A 21,985-nucleotide genomic window follows, 5' to 3' on the forward strand; every position below is an offset into this window, starting at 1 on the left:
CGTGATTTAATGGTAATATTGTATGATATAAAGCCAAACTTGTTGTTAAGGGATACACTCAAAAAGGATGCATTGATTATAAAGAGACCTTTTCGTTGGTCTCAAAGAAAGACTCATTAAGAATTATTTGGACTTTGGTAGCTCATTATGATTTAGAGTTACACCAAATGAATGTGAAAACTACATTTCTTAATGGATACCTCGAGGAGGAAGTTTATATAAACCAACCCGAGAGTTTCGAAATTAAAGGAAAAAATCAAATGTTGTGTAAGCTAAAGAAGTCAATATATGGACTCAAACAAGCCTCACGGCAATGGTATATTACGTTTGATGATGCCATAACATCTTTTGGATTAGGGAGATTACCATCGATTGTTGTATATACCAAAAGATCAGTGGGAGTAAGTTTGTATTTTTAGTCCTGCATGTTGACGAAATCTTACTTGCTACTAATGATTTAGGCTTATTACGTGAGACGAAAATCTTCTCTCTATGAACTTTGAAATTAAAGATATGAGTGAGATATCCTATGTGATAGGGATAGAAATATTTCAGGATAGATCACAAGGATTACTGGGACTGTCTCAAAAAGGCTATATCGAAAGAGTTCTAGAGAGATTTAACATGAACAACTATTCAGCAAGAATAGTTCTTAATCAAAAAGGGTACAAATTTAATCTCATGCAATGCACAAAGAATGATGTAGAACAAAAGAAAATGGAATTAATTCCCTACTCTTCTATTATTGGAAGTTTGATGCATGTTGACACAAGATCTCATATTAATTTTGCGGTTGGAACGCTAGGAAGATATCAAAGTAATCCTAGAATTGATCATTGGAAAGTTTCAAAGAAAGTCTTGAGGTACCTGAAAGGAATGAAGGATTACATGCTCATGTATAGGAGATGCAATTAGTTAGAAGTTACTGGATACTCGAATTCAAATTTTGCTAGATGTGTTGACACTAGAAAGTCCACCTTTGGTTACTTATTTCTATTAGTTGAAGGAGTAATATCGTGGAAGAGTGTTAAACAATCTGTCATTGCTACATCCACAATGGAAGCAGAATTTGTGGCATGTTATGAAGCTGCAATTCATGCATTATGGTTGCGGAACTTCATTTCAGGACTTGGTGTTGTCGACACCATTACCAAGCCGCTGAAATTTTATTGTCATAATACTGCAACAATACTCTTCTCCAAGAACGATATGTACTACAAATGGGCCAAACATATGGAATTAAAGTACTCGAATGTCAAGGAAGAAGTTCAGAAACAAAGAGTGTTACTTGAATATTAGAACAGATCTTATGATTGCAGATCTGTTAACAAAGGGCTTACAACCAAATATATGTAAAGAACATGTTCAAGGTCTTAATTGTACTTATGATTAATATATTTATGATGTTATTACATTCTGAGCTCAATTGTATGTTTATGATATACATTAATGAATCTCTTATTTCTCATAATGGTGTATACATTATTGTTTTGAGATACTACAAGATAAGTCTCTATGAGACATTATTGTGGACCGTAATGTTATATATTTTTATAGCTTATGAACCTAGTATGATAAGTTGATAATGTAGTAGTATATGAAATGAAGTATGTACCTTAAAATTTATGTACAACCGCCATAACTCGCATAAGTAGTTTGTTATATTGTGGTATGTATGATGGGCATTATATAAGAGATTTATTGTATCCGCGACTAATGTTTATGAAATATTAATGTTATATGCTCATTGAGCCAAGTGGGAGAATGTAAGAATAGTTTTTACTTATGGCCCAAGTTTACTTGTGACCCAAGGAAAACCATAAATAATTAATGAAGAATAGATCTCGTCCGTACATCGGCTACTTGATGGACGTACCGGATTAAGTCATAACCTCTATGAATTGATCCTCCCTCCACCCATTAGGGTTGCCACATATTCTCAACATTATTCCATCGCTAACGGTTGTGGTAACGTAAGGCTAGGGTAAGGAGGTAGAAACCAATTTACGACTAACGCTTTTGCTTTTCTCTGTGACGATGTCTTCCGCATCAGGTATGTGCCCCTAACGATCTTTATATAAGATTATCATGTTCAAGATCTTGATGTATATTAAAGTATTAAATCTTACATGAAATTCTTAGCACTCACACAACATCAAGAAAAAAATCAAAATCAAAGATGTCTGTGTAAAATGAAAACCCCCGATAGTAGGATACAAACTTAATTGTGATGGTGCAGCTTCTAAAAGTGTTGATAAGGGAGGTATAGGTGATGTGATACGAGCAGAACAATAGATAGTTGGCTTCATGGAAAATCTATACGAAACTAACATTTTAGAATCTTAATTATTGGCCTTACTATAGGGTTTAAAGCTCGCAGTCAAGTTTGGACTAACTTCTTTGGAGATAAATGTAGATTAGAAAGATCTCTTAAATTATATTGAACATGATGAACTAGCTTTCACTAATATTTTATTTGATTGCAGCAAAATGTTCCATTAGCTAGGGACCCCCACCCCCCACCCCCCCTCCAGCATAGTTTTAGAGAGGAGAACCAAGTGGTAGACGTGTTAGCCAAGGAGGGTACTAGGATGCAATATGCTAACTCTTTTGGTGCACCGAATTGTTCCGTCATTATTTGTTTTGAGTAAAATAGAAGCAGTCAGAGTAGGAATTTTCTTTGTTAGGCTAAAAAAAATGATCTACTAAGTCAGATAATTGTAATTAGTACCATAGTTCCTACGGTATAACACCAACCCAAAATTCATTGTAACACTCTATCACTTAAGTAATATGAATATATTATCTAGTTTGCCTAAAAAAAAAGAATGGAGCTTTTATAAAAACAATTAACATTTTGTCGACTTTCAAGGGAGTATTGTATTTCCAAAAGCAATGGTTGACATTCTACAAATATATTGATAAAATATCTGAAAACGACTGGCTTGAGAGATCACTTCAATAACTTGGAGATCGAGCATAAACCGAAGAACTTGAGAGAGATGAGGGTTTAAATGGTTTGATTGGCAACAATGAGAGAGAAGAAGGGCCTAAAGTATATTTTAATAAACTTGAAACATAACCCTAAACTCTTAAGAATTATAAAAGGGACCCCGATGAGCATTAAATCGATTTTTAAGTATTTATTGAGCCGAAAATAAATTGAAAAGAAAAGAATGTATAGTTTCTCCATTAAAGACATAACGAGTCCCTTCCGCTAATTTTTCTCGAGTTAGTTGCTACAATTTGTTAAATACACTTCTAGTGAAAACATTATCAATGCTATCGTTGCATATGAGTAATGTTGGGGATATCACTACAACTACAATAAATTATATGCACATTAATAAAGAGTGTAAAAAGTATTTATCAACATTGATTAATCGTCATTAGACCCAATGTGACTATAAATTTTAGAGACATTTACAAAGAGTGTTATCTAAAATATACATTTAGCAACAATTAAATTATTATCATTAACTAATTAGTGCTAAAAATTATTTTTGGTATAGTGTATATTAGGGACCATATCATAGGTTACTGTATAGATTACGATTAGGGACCATATTATAGGTTAGTGTATGAATCCCGTTGCACAAGGTCACAACCTAGGAAAAGTAGGTAATAGTATGGGACCACAGCATAAAATAGTTTTAGGTATTTAAGCAAAGCAATTGAATAAAATATGTTCTTGTTATTAGGGTAGTTTTCGTAGGATGGGATGAGATTTTCTTGTGGCCCATTCATTGGTTGTGTTGACGTGCTTTGCAAACTTGAAATTTGTCTAACCAAGACAAGATAGCAACCCAAATGGTAAGGTTTTTACTCCATTCTTATTTCTTATCTTAGATGTGCAATTGTAGGGCTCACACTTTCAAGATTGACAAGATCATACATTTGTTGGTTGGTGAGTGATGTTGTTCATACCTAATATAAACCTAAGATAGTGTATTTCCTCTAACAATGTGCACTGCATAGTGAAGGTTTTACTAGGGATCCATCCCAACTCCTATAAAAATATGACTATTTCTCTTTTTTATCACTACGATATGATTTATATATATAGAAGATCTATTACGATGCCAGTACACTATTTATAGTATCTTTAGCTCAATATCATGGCACTATTTGAGGAAAAGCGTTTTTCTAGATATATATATACTCCTAAAGTAACGAAGAGTTAATAAATAATTTTTTTCTACTTTATCGATTTTAACTTAGATGCAAATTCAAAATATAAATGTCCGACTAAAGCAAGGAAAATACTCCTTCTCAATTTATATCACCACATTTTCCTTTTTAATCTACCCCAAAAATAATGACATATTTTTATATTTAGTAACAATTTAACTTTAAAATATTTATTTTTACCTTTAATTGATGAAATAATTTATAGTCACAGAAACATTTATAACTTTCTTTTACCACAACTAGTTTCAAAAGTTTTTTTTTTATTTCTTAAATTTTTTATCAAGTCAAACTACATTACATAAACTAGAATAGAGGGAATAGCATTTAACGGAACGGGGGATCAAGCCTTCAAAGAAGAAACAAGGTGATCAACTGAATTTTTGAAATCCTAATAATCATAAAGACTCTCGCTATCTCTCTCACATACTATATGCAGTGGCAAATTTAGAATTTTATACAAGTGTGCTTAATCAGTAAGTAGGAAATGATGGTGATAGCTGATAGTGTAAGCAGCGTCAAGCACAACAAATAATTTGCATGTTGCACTTTTATTTATTCTTTTTTGTTAATGATATAATATCAAAATGATTTTATTAATCGCGACAATTTTTTTTATTTAACAAAGTTGAGAAAAAGAATAAGAATTTACAAAAAAAAAAAAAAAAAAACTATTCACGTTACTTTAAACTAAAATTAAAGTAAACTAAGAATTACTAGATATAATTTCATCGAAATTGCATTATTCAGCAAAAAAAAACTATGAAAGGAAGTACCAAAAATCAATTAGAAAAAATAAAATGCTTTTTGGACTGAATTAAATAGATTTCAAAGTTTTATTGAATGTGAGTAAGAAAACAAAATATACAAGGTGAAATAAAGAAAATAAAATATAGGTGATAATTTCATCAATTCTTTTTATCATAGGTAAAATGATACCCAGATTGAACCAAAAGGCAAATGCATTTGATCGAGGAGATTTGAAGTCACATAGTGACCGCTAGTTTGAACCCACTCGACCATTGTCCAACAGCCACACTTTATTCAATTTGGGTTCAAGTGAGTAGTTATAATCGTATTTCACAATAATTCTTCTTATATAAACAAAATATTTTCCGACCACGTGGGTTAAGTTAAATCCACTTGGCACCACGTGAGTCTATTATACTTTTTTCCTATCTAGAACAGGGGACTGTATATTACTATTGATATAATTACTAGTTATTTATTTATCCTACGCAGAGGCGAATCTAAGATTTTTCGAACATGGATGCACCAAGTAAAATGTATTGAAGTAAGAATTGATTCTTAATCCTCAAGGTCAAAAGCTCAACATCTAACCATGTGGACCATTTAGACTTCTTGTAGTACGGGTGCAAAATATAATATTATACAAAATCTTAAAAAATATACATATAAAATATCTAATTTTACGAAGAGACCACGGGTGCGGGTGCCCCATTTTTTGGCTGTAAATTCGCCACTGATCCTACGATAGTAAGGATTAAAGAAAAAATTAAATGAGGTCATTAGAATTGAATGAATCATCATTAGGAAGTCAAGTACTCTGTGGCTAACAAATCAACACGTCTAACTTTCTACTTTCTACGAGTTAGAAAACGTAACAATAGCTAAAGGAACTAGAAGCTAGAGAGAAATACTTATAACGAGTAATTAGGAATTAACAATTTCACTAAGTTTCAGATAAAATAATATGAGTTGTAAAAGCATACAGTTATATAGAACTCACATTTAATTTGGCTGATTTCACTTCTTCACATTTTCTACTTAATTGTCTCAGTTACATCGATGCTAAACTACATGCATCCAAATATTTTTGTCCTTACTATTTCAGTTAATACATTGCTAAATTCAAGCAACTTCATACCACTCCATCCTTTTTACTCTATCCTTTATCTACATTCATAGCTTGCTCTTATAAGTTGTATGTATTGTATGTATATAATGTTAAAAATGGCAAGCACAGTCACAACAAGAAATAAAATTCTTAACGAGGACCTTTTCTCAATTGATGTTTGGGGTTAATAGAATTACATACTATCATGCATATAAAAAGTGTTGTCTCATTAGGTTGGAGCAAATATTTATTAATCTTAATTCATACAGAATAATCATATTCAATGTTTTAAAAACCGGTTGCATATTTTAGAAATGAGGCGTACGTCTCGAGATGTTGGATGTTAATCCCATAATTTTTTAATTTTAAAGTTAATAATAGTAAATATTAAAATAATGTAATCAAATAAAATAACATAGAATTAATTTTAAAAAGTAAAGAAAATATAAAACAGGTGAAAATGAATATTATAAATACTTATTCTTAAACCGCTTAGTAGAATAAACAATTGGCTTAAAATAATTAGATCCGTTTCATAAATAAAGTAACTACGTTTTAAAAGAAAATGAGTAAAATTTTATAAGGGAGCTTGATCAAGCAAAATAAGTTGAAAAGAAATAAAAGAAAAGGAAGAGGCTACATTCAAAAGTGTCAAATCATAGCAAATTATGGAGGATGAAACACTTTTGCTTTTTAGTGTGTAAATTGATTATCTTTTCATTTAAGACTAAAAGAAATAATTAAAGTTAAAGGCTATGAATAAAAAAATCTTATCATTCTTTGTTTAATAATGTTTTTTTTCAACTAAAAGCCCCAAAAGGCATTAATAAATAAAAAGGAAATAATACAAAAGTTATAGGCCCAAAAGTGAGGTATATTACCAAACAAAAACAGACTAAAAATTATTTTTAGAAATTTTTAAAAAATCTTTGTTTAATAATGTAATATCAAGTTGATTTTATATTTTTGGTACTAAATTAAGGACTAGTTGAGTAATTTTAATTTTCTTTATTTATATGTGCTTTTTTTTAAGAAATAAGAGGAACATATGTCCTAATGAAATGGGTCCCGACTAGCGTCCTTATATTCTCTCTCAACTCTCAAGTCTCAACCAAACACAAGTAGTACCTTTTCTTTCTCTCTAACTCGTATTCTATTACTCCCTTTCCACTTTATATGACTACTTTTCTTTTTAGGTTATCTAAAAAAAAATAACATATTTTTATATTAAGTAATGATTTAATTTAAAATATTTATTTTATTTTTATAAAATAATTTATAGTCATACAAAGATTTATTATTTATTTTAGACCACAAGTTTCAAAAGTTTTTCTTTCTTTTTTAAACTTGGTGTGAAATCAAACTATTATATAAAATGAAACAGGAGTAACATTTACTATGTTTTGTGAATTATTTCTCTCTTGGTCAATCATACATTTGAGTAATGTCTTTTTTGTCAAGAAGCCAAAATCCAAACATGTGTATTATTGACACCTGAAAATAAATGTAGTGTCTTGATGAAGATGACATTAATTATGAATCCATAGAATTATTTGTGTAAAGGGTGTTCCTATGATGGCCAATTAAAGAGCATATATTATTTAAGTTGGAAGATGGTAATAATGAGAGATCTCTTAATGAATCAATTCATTCTTCTCTGATGGGAATGAAAACACACCTAACTTGTAAGTGGATCGATTCAGTTCGTGGAATAATGAAGGCCCCGCAATCACAACAACTACCAGATGACAATAAGATATATGAAAAGAGTAATAATGAGGCTGCCATTTCAAACATTAAAGGTAAATTCATGGATGGATCAATTCTAGATTTTGGCTGTGTAGATTTATCTCATATACATCACATGCATATCAGGTGAAGTTGAAGTATTATATGATTGCATTAAGAAACTTAACGTACAGAGGAGGAAGCTTCTTAATGACCTCTTCGACTTGAAAGGTTAGTCACTTGTTCATTCAAATTTCAAATGCAGGATAACAAATTATTATGATCATTTCGTATCGCAGTTTTATACTTTAAAAGTTACATTTAGAAAAAAACACTAGTGTTTCAGGTAATATTCGAGTATTTTGTCGGATAAGACCCATAATCATTGGCAATCAAAAGTCAGTTGAAGCTTTGGATTCAAATGAAATGATCATAAATTTGGTTGACAACAAGTCCAAAATTTATAGCTTTGACAAGGTTTTCCATCCTTCTTCCTCACAAGGTACTCTCTTTTAATTACATTTATATCAACTAAAACTGAAACCTCTTTCTCAATTCGATTGTTCCATCACCATACTTTCTTTCGTTACATCTTTTTTTAATTTACCACCTCCTACTTCGGTAATATAAATCATTTTTATTTTAAAATAAAACATTCTCTGTAGCAACTATATAGAGTTCATTACTAAATAAATTGTCATTTAATTATACAAAACTACCTTATAAAGTTATATTTCTTTTTTTTGTAATAGAAAATTTACTTAATTATGCATATACTACTTAGTGTCTGATTCTCTCTCAACCCATTTTTTAATTTATTTTTAAAAATAACACCATTTATTTTAGCAATATGCTCTTTGTAAAATTACTCCTATATTTAACAATCCTCTTCAAATATTTGTATGATAATATTTTGTATAGCAATAGAATATTAAAATATTTATCATAATCATCATTAATGTCATACACATAATAAATTTCATGTTACGAATATATAAAAGGAAAATATTTTGTTTAAATGATTTCCATTAGTAGTATTTCCCTTTTTTACATTCATACGCTTTCTATTTTTTTTGTTAAATTGGTTAATAATTTTATTTTCTTTGTACACAAAATCATTAAACTATTCTTTTGTTTATACAATTAGCTAAATGACATCTAAACATCAAATATCAGTATACATAGGGGTGTTCACGGATTGGATAAAAACTGATCCAAACCGAAAAACCAAATCAAACCGATAAAATAAAACCGATTTTATTTGGGTTTGGTTTGATTTGGTTTTAGATTTTTGAAAACCGGTAGTATTTGGTTTGGTTATGGTTTTATTCGAAAAAAATGAAGAAATAACTGAACCGAACCGATGAATTATATACATATAATTTATTAATAAACATACTTGATATATTATTTTTTAAAACAATTTTAAAGATCTTATATATGTTTTCATTAAAATTTCTTTATACTTTACTTATTGAAAGCAAGAATCCCAAAGGTGAAAACATTTATGTTATTGATTTCATGCATATGAGTGTCTATGACAATCTTTGTGGGACTGAAAATGTTATGGTCTCTTCCTTCTAGGCCAATATAGTGAATTTTAAAGTTTTATTGATAGTAAATTCAAAAATCGAAAGTTCAGTAATTTTCTAACTATTTTTTGTTTTGAATGGATTGTTGTCACTTTTTTCATATTTTGAATGAATTGTTTCTTTTATTTTGTGTATGGTTAATAACCGAACCAAACCAAACTGAAACCGATAACCAGCAAACCGATAAATGTATATTATATTTGGTTTGGTTGGTTTTGATAATTTTAAAACCGATTAAGTTGATTTGATTTTGATTTTGACCAATAACCGATCCAAACCGACCCGTGAACACCCCATAACACCTCACTATAACCACCGAAATTTTCAAACAAATACTGCCACTATTAAAAAGCTAAACTGTATTTGAGAATGCGTTTTGATTTTATCCGTGCTTAAATCAATTTTGTTTCCTCCATATTAGAGGCAATATTTTTTTTATGAGGATGCTGTTACTGACAATCCTCACTGTCTTTCTATTTCTCTGATTAACAAAATAATTTTGATAGAAAATTTGAAAATCAAAATAGTGACGAAACTTTTAGTCTCATCTACGTTCTTCTGGGTGAGATCACAAATCCTAGGAACATAAATTATGACAATTTAAGAATTCGAGCCAATTAAAACTAAAATTAAGGTTAGAATCTCAAAATCACACAAAGCACAAAAAACAAATCACACAATTAAGTTAAGGACAAAAGCAAAATCACACTTAAAAAGTCAATGAACTTATATTGAAGGTAAACGTGTATGCTGCAGATAAAAGAAACCCCAAAATGCAAATAATCTACTAGTTTAATAGATTACAGATACAAAAATATTATATAAAAAAAAAGGGATGAAGACTCCTAAAATTACTTGGATGGTATTGTTTGACTCTTCCTTAGCATCCTTTTCAATCATGACATTAAAGGGATTTTTATTTTATTTTATTTTACATTAAAGGGATGAACATTCCTAGAATAAGACAGTTTTTTCCTTCATTTAAAGTTGGGGACAAGTGCTCTTAATTGTTAAAAATAAATTCTTCATTTAGCTATATTATTAGTGAGCTAGTACTCAATTCTCCGTGGAAAAGAAAAATGAAATATTGTTTTCAATTTAACGAACCAATCCAGGACATAGACAAGGTGTCATAATTTCTTCAATACTGATGATTAAAGAAACTGAATATCGCAACTAACACAAAATGCAAATAGCTTCTCTGGTTCATTATGCAAACCTGATTGTTGGTTTCCTATGGCAGGTGAGGTGTTTTCAGAAATAGAACCAATTATCAAGTCCGCACTGGATGGCTATAACGCCTGCATATTTGCTTATGGACAGACGGGCACAGGGAAAACATTCACAATGGTACACATCCTACTGTTTTAACAACCAAACCAAAATATCTTATCAAAAATGTATTACTTATACCATGTTTGGTTTTCAGAATATAATCTTAAGTTACGGAGTTTAATTTCAGAAACCAAATGTTATATTACTTTAAACCATATAGAGTGTGGAATATGATACATCAATCAGAGCATCTACAAACAAGAATGCCAAAAACTTAGGTAAACAAGAAATTCTGCATTAGTATTCACTGCATAACAATCTCTATGAACTATTTATTATTCACCACACAAACAACTCATACATTATAATACAACCAAATTGAATACACAAACCGTTTCTTAGGATTACTCAACTTAAAGCACAGAGTTAAATGAGAACTGGCCAGAAAAATTAGCAGGTGGATACCTAGAGATAAAATTTTGGAAAGTATTTTGTTGCATTATCTAAGTACAATGTTTTCGGTAACTATACCAACCAGGAAGGCACAGAGGAGTTTCCAGGGGTTGTGCCCCGTGCGATTGAGGCACTTTTTAAGCACGCTGCGGACAGTAACCATGCATTCCTCTTCAGTTTTAGTATGCTGGAGATATACATGGGCTATTTAAAAGATCTCCTCACCCCACATAGTCAGACTACAAAGTCAATCTTCCCTTTACCACCATGGTAGGTCACAGAACTAACTTGTTAATTTGTTGTTTGATTGCACAGCTTGCATGCTTTACTGACACTGTAAGCCACTGTTCCTAGTGTTTATTGCTAACAGGAATAGCAAGCTGATTCAAGTTCTTGTGTCAACTTGCTATTCCTGTCAAATGAACCTAGTCTACTTTACGATCAATACTTAATTCTGGTCCACTTCCTACTTTCTGGACGAGGTTAGCTACTTTCTCATGTAAATCATAATTTTTGCATGTAGTCTTTCAATACAAACACATCCCAATGGAGAAACCGAGATTGAAAACCTTGTGACCATCCAAGTAAATGACATGAACCAAGCCATGAGACTGTACAAGTTAGGATGTGGTTTCAGATCCACTGCTTCCACAAATTCCAACCGAACATCAAGCAGATCTCATTGGTAAATCAATTCATTTTTTATACATAAGTAGAAAGGTTTTTAACTTTTATCAAGTCCAGCTAAATGACTATTGTTGAAGTGTGCAACTATCTCATCTAAAAGTTTAAGCTATTAGAGAGAGCACACATTTATTATTTAATTGTATTCTCAACACGCTCGCTCACGTGCAAGTCTGATTCTTTTTAATGGGTCAAGCACGTGAAAATTCTTTTTGATATGGGTGGCGGTGAGATTCGGTCACAGGATCTCTGTCTACTCTATCATATTGAATTATGTCTTGGGCCTAACTCACACCCCAAAAACTAGCTCGAAGGGAGGAGGATTATATGTTTTGTTCTCTTATTCTTGTACATCAGAAATTTTTAAACTAATTCTCCACAATGCTTGCCATTCAGTTATAAATTCTCAAACTGCACTAGGTGGCAATAATCAGTTCTATAGACCTAATTTTACATGCTACCAGAGCAGGACTTGTCTCACCCAATGTTGGGCCCTCGAAATTAAAATTGTCCACACACCAAATGCTAAGCATTGGGCGTGAGGTAGGGTATTGAAGAATGACAAAAAGTCTCACATTGATGGTTATTGAGATGGGTGGACTCCTAATAAGACTTGGACAATAATCCTCCCTTTGAGCTAGTTTTTGGAGTGTGAATTAGGCCCAAGACCTAATTCAACAACTATGATTAGAAACACGAACGTAATAAAGAGATGTCTATGTAGCTATCTAGAATTTGTTCCAGGTTTTGAAGCATAATTTTGAACAATATAGATCACAGATCTCAAAGGTGTCGAAACTCTAAACAAATTCCCTGTCTGCTCCATACAGCATGATTCGCATATCAATTTCCAGCGTTAGTGCTAGTAAACGGAGAAGGTTAACAAACAAACTGTGGCTGGTCGACCTTGGAGGAAGTGAACGTGTCCTAAAAACAAAAGCACTGGGGAGAAGATTTGAAGAGGGAAAAGCAATTAATCTCTCACTTTCTTCCCTTGGAGATGTCATCCATGCCCTCCAAAGTAAAAAGCGCCACATACCTTACAGGTAACTCAACAAATATGGCATTAGATACCAGTACCTGACTCAAGGAATCAAGTGGATGAGAATCCAAGACAAATAATTATAGAAGTTTCACCATTAACTCAAAGCTGATCCTGATCCTAATGTTTACTGCTGACAGGAATAGCAAGCTGACGCAAGTTCTTAAAGATTCCCTAGGTAAGCATGCATCTTAGCTGAATGTTTATATGTCACACTGTTTGACCTATGCTTAGAGCCTACGTTTATTTGCATGTTAAATATCATGTTCTGCAAGTTGGGATTAAAGATGAAACTGAAATGGGTACACTACCTTACACTGTTACACATTAGTTTCTTCAAGTAAAAGATATTTTTATTTTTATTTTTTTGAAACGGGTAGCTTGTATTCCTCAGCATTAAGGGCTATGCTGGCCACCTCCAAAAGTATTAACAGAGAAGAGAGAAAAAGAAGAAGAAAAAAGAAACAGAAATACGTACAAAGAACCTACGAAATCAACTAATTGGATTTCCTCTTCTATATTTTGTTCTTTACACCAAAAACCTAAGGAATTACTTTCCATTTAATCTTCTGTATTGAGCATTCTTTTCCTTCAAAAATAATTCCTTTCCTTCCAAATATTCCACCAGATACAAGCAGATACTGTCCTCCACCACTTCTTTTGACTCTTGCTGTCCCCCCCTTCTGATCCAACAACTCAATAAATCTGTTGTGTGTTCTGCATACAGTTTAGGCTCGCTAAATTGAAGAATAAAGCCCATACTTGTGTTGTTACTTTGCAATGCAAAAATAAGTGTTTGTTGGTTTCCAGTGCCTCTTTGCATAGTAAGCATCTAGAGGCTATGTTGATGCCCCTTTTGATGTAATTCTCACAAGAGGAATCACAAACAACAGCGGAAATCGAAAATACAAGAAAGTAAGATAAATAGATAGACACAAAAAGAGAAAACAAAGAGCAACCTAAGGGTATATTAAACCCAAAGACCTCAATTCGTTGATCCAACAAGAAGCACCTAACTCTTATGATGACCTCAAGGGAATCGATATCCCAAGCAACCAAAGTTTCTAACAAGGTTCAACAAAAGCTTATACCAAGCTTTCAAACACTCACACAAGGAGTTTCAGGTTTATAACCACCATATTCAAAATCAATCTAACTCTAAAATGAACCCCTAAAGGACTATTTATAGTTTTAGGCATTATTACATAGATGGGCCCAAAAGTGACCCGAAATGGACCAATGGGCGAGCTAAGTCGGGCTCACCCAATCCTCTTGGCGAGTCGCCGACTGGTCAGTGATGTGCACTTCACCTTGGCTCCTCCCTTGATGGCTTGTTGTAACTTTTGGCGGTCTTGGGGTCCATTGGGCGATGCGCCGAATGCTCTCCATGCTCACCGAATGGGCAGCCTTCTCTTGCAACTCATTGGGCCATTGGGCGATCCTGGAACCCTCGCCAAAGGGTTTTGGCGAGTCGCCGAATGTCCTCCATGCTCCCCGAATGGAGCACATTCTTCACTTGCTCCTCCTCACTTCGTTAGGCCTCCCACGCTCCAAGCTATCATCGAAGCATGGTGTTGCCCAACTGGGAGCTCCTTCAAGGAGCATATGTTACCATGCAAGGCATGAAACTCCCTCCTCGTCATCCATACATGCTCAACAGCCTCCATCCTTGTGAACACTCCATCAAAGCATTGAAGTTCTGAATGGATAGCTTTGAGGCAATCTGGATTGCATCACCTTTTCTGTAATGCTTCATGCGTCAAACAGGCTCTCCTAGCTACCAGCCAAACAAAACACTTCACTTTAGTGGGAGCCACACTCTTCCAAACAGCACTCCATGGTCCTGTTTTCCTTCCTCCAGTTACTGATAGACCCCACTTGTACAATCAGTTGACAGAGAATCTTCCATCTGGGTGTTGTGTCCATAATAGACTGTCTGTTTACAAGTTAGTGCCTGGAAAGCCTTCTATCATATTCAGTAGTTCAATTACCCCTTCTATCTCCCAGTCATTTAACAACCTTCTAAATACCAAATTCCACCCTTGTTGAGACCATATCTCACTGATTTTGCTATCCGGATGCATACTGATAGAATAAAGTCCAGGAAACAAACTTTGAAGAGATCCTTGACCAATCCAGTCTTCTTTCCAGAATAAAACCTTATCCCCCCTCCCAACTTTAACTTTTGTATTAACTTATAGAGTCGGCCAAAAGCTTCTGATAGTCCTCCAAACTCCCACTCCATAAGTGGTTGTTACTTCATTTGAACACCATTCCCCTTCTTGGCTGAATTTGTGTTGTATAACCTTTTTCCATAGTGCATGCTCCTCTTGGTTGTACCTCCATAGCCACTTGCTTAGCAGACTTTTGTTATGTAACATGAGCTTCCTTACTCCCAGACCCCATAATTCCTCCCTTGTTGAACTTCTGCCCACTTTACTAAATTGAAACTGCTCTCACTTTTATTTCCTTGCCAGAGGAAATTCCTTCTCAAAGCATCTAGAATTTTGACCACCTCACCAGGTATAGGAAAAAGGGACATCACATAAGTTGGTAAGGAATCTAGCACAGAGTTTATTAAAGTGACTCTACCTCCCAATGAAAGGTAATATAACATTTTCGTTCAAATTCTTCATTGACAAATTAAATTGCTGGTCCCACATCCAGTGATGCTTATGGTAGAAACTTAACATTAAATTACAAAAAAAAAAAAAGGAAGTACAAAAAACTTTGATGGCAAACAGAGAGGCATACTTGAGTGGATCGTATGCTGAAGTGAAGGAAAGCGAAGAATTCAAATGAAGTGAGTTTGAATATGCTACTGGAGGAGTGGAAAAATGTAAATAGATTTTACATTTAATTAAGCTGCTTAATGAATGTCAAACTGAAACAGAAGACCTACTTTAGTTCGAGCTTCTTCACCATCGATATCTGAAGCAGCACAATAGAAGCTCTGACCTATAGCTAGAGTCATACAATACCCTGCATTCACGGACTGAAATAAGAACGACATCATGCTCTGAAGTAAAGCACATCAAAGAGTCTGCAAATATTCACAATTAGACTTCTTCATACGTCTAGCGTAACTTAGGTAGTACAACTAAGACTTACTTTATGGGAGTTGTTTAATCGATCTCCTGGCCTTTCTTGTGGACATCATTTTCCTAGATGGTGAGAGAAAAGGAAAGAACTAAGGTGCTGAGAATGACTTAGAAATGGGACAAAGGAGAGCGATAACTGAACACTTTCAGTGATTTACATTTTTTTCCAGCTGTTTTAGACTTTTAGCGAGCTTAAGGAATTCCACAATGTGGATTAAAATACTAGGATTAAACATAGGCTTGGTATGCAATACCATCCTCTACCACATAACCGATTCAATCAAAAAAATTGTAAAACCATACCTTTTCTCAGTCTAACCTTGCTGTAAGTGCAGCTCGTAGGATGGCAAAGAGCTAAGTGGAAAACTCAACGTTCAATCTTGGAGGACGGAGAGATTGAAATGCTTATACCTACATATGTCTACATATGTTCTTGTTGGTCTTCTTTGCATATTAGAAGCAGAAACCAGTAGCATGAGCCTAAGAAGGGAGTCACATTCTCATGGACACTTTCCATTTATCACTTAACATGCAAAATCTAGACTAGTAGAAAATGTCACATTTTCTTCACTCCTTTTTAGTATATTCACACCAATAATGACAGACACTTCCCATTTATCACTTAACATGCAAAATCTAGACAAGTAGATCACATTTTCTTCACTCCTTTTTAGTATAGTCACACAACTAATGCCAGAATTTCATGTGCTTTCTTAATATCCAGGTGATGATTCCAAAACATTAATGCTGGTTCATGTTAGTCCCCATGAAGAAGATTTGTGCGAGACATTGTGTACATTAAATTTTGCAACACGAGCCAAACGGGTTCAATTAAGAAATGAAGAATCAACAGTAAGTCACTGAAACAATCAACTGAGCCTAGTACTTGGAAATCATGCAACTACTTACATTATTATGACATACAACATATATCTTTTTTTTTTTTGAGAATGACACACAACATATCTGTTTTCATTTCTTGTCATGTAATTGATTGGTTATAACTAGTTCAATGTGTTGTCCTGATTGTCCAAAAGTACTGGAAAATTCCAATATGGTGTACATCAACTTCAATACAAAAATACTTGCTGAAATCACAACCACAAACAACCTAGTAGGAATGTGAAATATCGGCCATTATTAATGGCATGGAGTCATCGATACAAATAAGATCTTTTACCGATTCAAATTTCAACCACGGAAGTGAGTAGACTAACATCTTCATAATCCATATGCATACTGTGAGTACATTTGGCTCCACCTGATCTAATACTGAAACTGCTACACAGGGAAGATGCTTATTTGATCATTTTATGTTTTCAGTACACCCCTTTTTTCTGGACTAAGTTATTTTTCTAAGACCCTAAGGCCTATAGAACATTTGAGTAAGGTGAGAAGATAAATTTAACAGGAATTGAACAGCCCATTAGGAAACAGATGGTTAGGAGCTAATGTTAGTTGAAATGAGAGATACCGAAGTTAAAGTTGAACTGAAGGCGCTTTGACTAGGTATTTAACTTGTATGAAAGTTAAGTTGCAGTCTCACTAATAGCCTCAGCTTCTAGATCGGACGGACCTACATGATTCAAAAGTGTTACATAAACATGCAAGGAAAAACCATTAGGCATGTATATGGTCCTAACAAGTTGAAGTTATTAAGACAAAGCCTTTTACGGAGAAATAGGGAGATGATTAAAACTAGAGATAATTTAACAATCTTTGTGCTAATGAATAATATGTTGCCATTCTCAAACAAAAAAAAAGTTAGTGATTATACAACAACAATTCAGTTAAAGAAATTTTGAATTTCTTTATTTTTTTGCCATAATGATGTTCTAAGCTTCAAGCAGGAAAGTAGAAAAATATACACGCTCATGACCCGAGCACAAGAGGAATTTCCTGATATGCATAAATGATTAACTCTTTATACATGATATGCCATTATGAATACATAATTAACATTTAACGGCTTGTTCATCTAAAAGATAAGGAATTGGCTGTCTTACCTCGGAATCCTGATGCAAACACTTCCTGCTCTCCCATCACTGCTTCTCTATTTTTTACAAAGACATGTTCAATTACAGGAAGTTAAGGCAGAAAAGGAAGTTGCAATAAATAATCTGCTGCAGAAGATGAACCAAATTGAGTACAACCGCAATGATGTCACACAGGAAATCAAGAAGCTGAATGAGAAACTAGGAAAGCTTACAATAATATCGCCACCCTCTTTAACTGAACTAGTGGATCTCTCAGATGTATGCATTGAAGGGTTATGGTCTAACATGATATTTCAAAAAGATAGTGTCACATGTACCCCTTTAGCAGACTTCCCCAGATTCATGAGGCCTACTGTTTGTAGCCGAAGTAAACCAGGAAATGCTGGAGAAGAATCCCAAGCCTTAAAAAGTAGATCCTCGCTTCCTCCTAGAAAAGGGAAAGGATCCACTCACTGTGCCAAGTCTGTGGATTTCCCTATAGAAGGAACATCAGAATGCTACTCAGAGAGCAGTGTTTCCAGAACTAGCTGCCTTATCAGTCCAACTACAAAATTCAGTGCGGGTAATGAGACAGAATTCAGCGAAGACACATCTGATAGTGACACTAAGGTGGCAGGTTTTACAAAACAACATCTATCAGAAAGAGATTCAATACACAAAAAGTTTAATTTGAGACTCAGCAAAAAGAACCATGCAAATACAATGGAAAGAGTATCAACCCAAAACCACTCAAAGGTTGATAATTGGCTTCAACTGCACAAATGTGCATCAAATATAAACAGTTCCACTCATAAGAACAAAAGAATTCTTGCGATACCAATTCCAGAGAATAAAGCAACGGTCAGGGACAGAATTGTGGCAGATTTACATGATGAAAAGGTCCCAGGCAAGGGGTTGAGAACAAGAAACACGAAGCATAGAGATGCAAAATCAGTTGATATGGAGAATCATTTGAGCTCCGAGTTAGAAGAAGAAGTTAATGTGTCTCATGTAGTTTTGAAGCACTTTATCGCTTATGAGAAGTCATATTCTGCATGTTCAGCCTGCAATATTGATGCAATAACTCTGAATGGAACACAAGGTCAAGTACTCGATTCAACAATTGAGGTTAGTGAATGCAGAAGCTTTAGTGGACCTGCTGATTTGAATGATCTTAAACTGATCATGCCAGACATTGCATATCAAGAGACATATAATATCTCAGCATCTACGGTCAACAGCCTTAGCATAGGCCTGATAGGGAGTCCCTCTAGCTCAAAGAAGAAACCAAACTATGAAGAAATGCATGATATGGAAGAGAGTAACTTAGAGAATATGCATGTCCCTCGATGTGTTAGCGAAGGAACAAAGCCCTGCCACTATGACTTAAGATCTCCCAGCGCTTTGTCCATTTGCAAATCAAATCAAATGGACTATTACCTTGTTCCCAAATCACTAGACAACACCAGAACTGGAGGTAAAATTTTTGAGAAACCATCTTTACTTGTTCAACGAGTCAGTATAAGTCTTTTTGCTATAAACAAGAAAAAGGAGACATTGCCTTCTTTTGTTTTTATCTTCAGCATAAACTAAGTCTATGTTCACTTTCTTATGAATCTTTCAAATTGCATCTTCACAGGGATCCTTAGTCTTTTGAAACCAAAAGTACACATCTTATATAGCAGTGCTCTTGTCGCATTGGGATTTGCAAGCCTAGGTCTTGGGCATGACTTCTTCTATGCTTTGACTCTCTAAACAACTGGCCTATGACATGCCAGACATGATGCACATTTGGAGTTTTCCTTTCAAAAACTAGGTACCAAGTGATGTAGTACTTTATCCAAGAGATAAAGATAGATGTTCATTGGCTGCTAGGCAACCGTGAGAGTTTATAATCTCATTCCCAAGCTCAAATTGTTGATAATGCAGGAATTACATATGGAAGGGAACAAGGGCTCAACATGTGTAGTGGTGGTTCTTTTAAGTGCCATCTCATGACTCTCCCAATCAGGGTGAAAGGTCACCATATGTACATGTACCAAATATTTAATCCTATGAGTTAAACAGTAAATTCAACTCTTTAGAACGTTAAATGTTGTCCGAGATGCACCTTACAATTTTGTTTAAGTATTCCTAAGTATCGTAAGATACCAAAAAGAAAGGAAAAAAGTCCTAATTAGTCCCTCAACTAGTTACTTTTGTTATATTATACCTCCATTAGAAGTTGGCAACAAAAACCCCTCGTCGTTACCCAGATGTAACGTATACACCCTTATTCTGTAAGATAGTTCTAGTTTGCTAATATTATCAAAGCTGGAGCTGCATAACTACCAGGTGCATGTGGAAAACAAAACTGGTTGACCCTTACATGAATTTCACCTAAATCTCGAAAAGAAATCTAGCCTAAGGTAGACCAAATCTTCTATTAACCTTAAATTATGCATTCAACAACAAGCTATGTGCATCCAACTAGATAATGCAAACTAGAGTTTCATGAAATTAAGGTAAACTATAACAGTGCAGAAGCAGTAATTAACAGAGATCAGCAAGTTGTGTATACGAAAAATTTAAGCAAAAGTAACAAGAATTGCAGATAAGAAAATAGTGCCTGGGCCAAGAGACATATCAAGGACTGAATTTGGTTTGTTCAACCTGAGTCACTGAGAAGTGCCAATGACTTGTTCCTGACCATACCCAAAAACTGAGAAGGTTGAAAATGGGAAGCTCACTCCTTTAATGGACAAATACATAGACAGCCCCTTAAAGTTGTCATCTCTTTTCACGTAGACACCTCAACTGAAGTATTCCACCTAGTAGACACTTCAGCCTCAGTCAATGTGTGCATATTAAACACAGTGTGCTGATATGGCATGCTGCATTTTACCCCTTTCTGTAGTGCACTAAGGGCCTATTTGGATAGGTTTATAAAAAGTAACTTATAAGTCAAAAGTTAAAAGTCATAAGTAGATGTGTTATGGACGGCGAAAGGCGACAAGGTTCTGCCTCGCCATAAGGCGAGGCGCTCGCCTTTTTGAAGTGTGGTGCCAATTAATACCAAAATTTAAAATATTTAATTGTATATATAAATAATCAAATCTCAATAGCAATAACAAATTATCCAATATTTCAATTCAAAAACTGAAAATAGATAGTACATACAAGTCTAGAACTTGAATGAAAAAAAAAAGAACAAAAGTCAAAACACTGAGAAAAAAACAAGGTAGAAGTACTCTGAAGTTTGAAAAAGAAGAAGGAAAAAGAAAAAGAGGAAAAAGAAATCTGAAGAAGAGAAGAAAAAGAAACTAGAAGAGAAAACAAGAAATATGTATTGATTGGACTTTGGAGTCGCCGAAAAAGTCCGGTTGGTCACCGGAGAAGTCTAGTTGAGTCGACTGGTTGGAGCCATAGTTGTAGTCTATGAATGCAACTGAGCAAATTTAGAAAGAAAATCCTAAAATTACCTTTTGACTTTTAAAACCCTAAATTGGTCGCTTTATTTTAAGAAAATATAAAAGATGACGCCTTTGTTGCCTTTATCGCCTCTTGCCTTTGTCGCCATGGCATCGCCTTTTAAAGATCGCCTCGCCACAAAGCTAATAGGCGATGAAGGTTTGCCTCACCTCACCTCTCGCCATTGGCGATGAGGCGATTGCCTTTCACAACACATGTAGATGGTACCCTACTTTCAACTTTTGACTTATTTTAAAACTTTTTGGCCTAAAAGTGGGAGCTTAAATGTACTTTATAATCTTTCCAAACACCTCAAAAAAAAAAAAAAAAACAGTGTTATTAAAAGCGAAAAGTGCAAAAAAGCTCTAAGGTCAATGGGGGATTTAAGCGCAAAGCGCAAATAAAGCGTGGGCTTTAATGAAAAAGGCGCAAAGGGAGAAAAAAATAAAATGTGTATGTTTAGTCCAAGACTAATAATTCTAAACACGAATGACAAATATATGACCAAAGAAGTTGAAAAAAACAACAAACAACAACAACATACCCAGTGAAATCCCACTAGGTGGGGTCTGGGGAGGGTGGAGTGTACGCAGACCCTGCCACTACCTCGTAGAGGTAGAGAGGCTGTTTCCGAGAGA

At 34.1% G+C, this 21,985-nt stretch overlaps 1 protein-coding gene across 1 annotated transcript; it reads left to right on the forward strand.

The window, feature by feature from the left end:
• Positions 1–7,821: 7,821 nt before the first annotated feature.
• LOC125813086 (kinesin-like protein KIN-14T) lies at positions 7,822–20,159 on the forward strand. The gene is made up of 11 exons (XM_049492577.1): positions 7,822–7,848; positions 7,891–8,005; positions 8,121–8,276; positions 10,610–10,716; positions 11,180–11,364; positions 11,618–11,779; positions 12,609–12,824; positions 12,961–12,998; positions 16,646–16,773; positions 18,006–19,374; positions 19,537–20,159. Exons 1-11 carry the CDS (start codon positions 7,822–7,824, stop codon positions 19,650–19,652), a joined length of 2,619 nt encoding a protein of 872 aa, XP_049348534.1. The 3' UTR covers positions 19,653–20,159.
• Positions 20,160–21,985: the final 1,826 nt, after the last annotated feature.

Source organism: Solanum verrucosum, unplaced genomic scaffold (assembly GCF_900185275.1).
Source record: "Solanum verrucosum unplaced genomic scaffold, falcon-dt-bn FXZP01000256.1, whole genome shotgun sequence".
In the NCBI taxonomy this organism is placed as follows: Eukaryota; Viridiplantae; Streptophyta; class Magnoliopsida; order Solanales; family Solanaceae; genus Solanum; species Solanum verrucosum.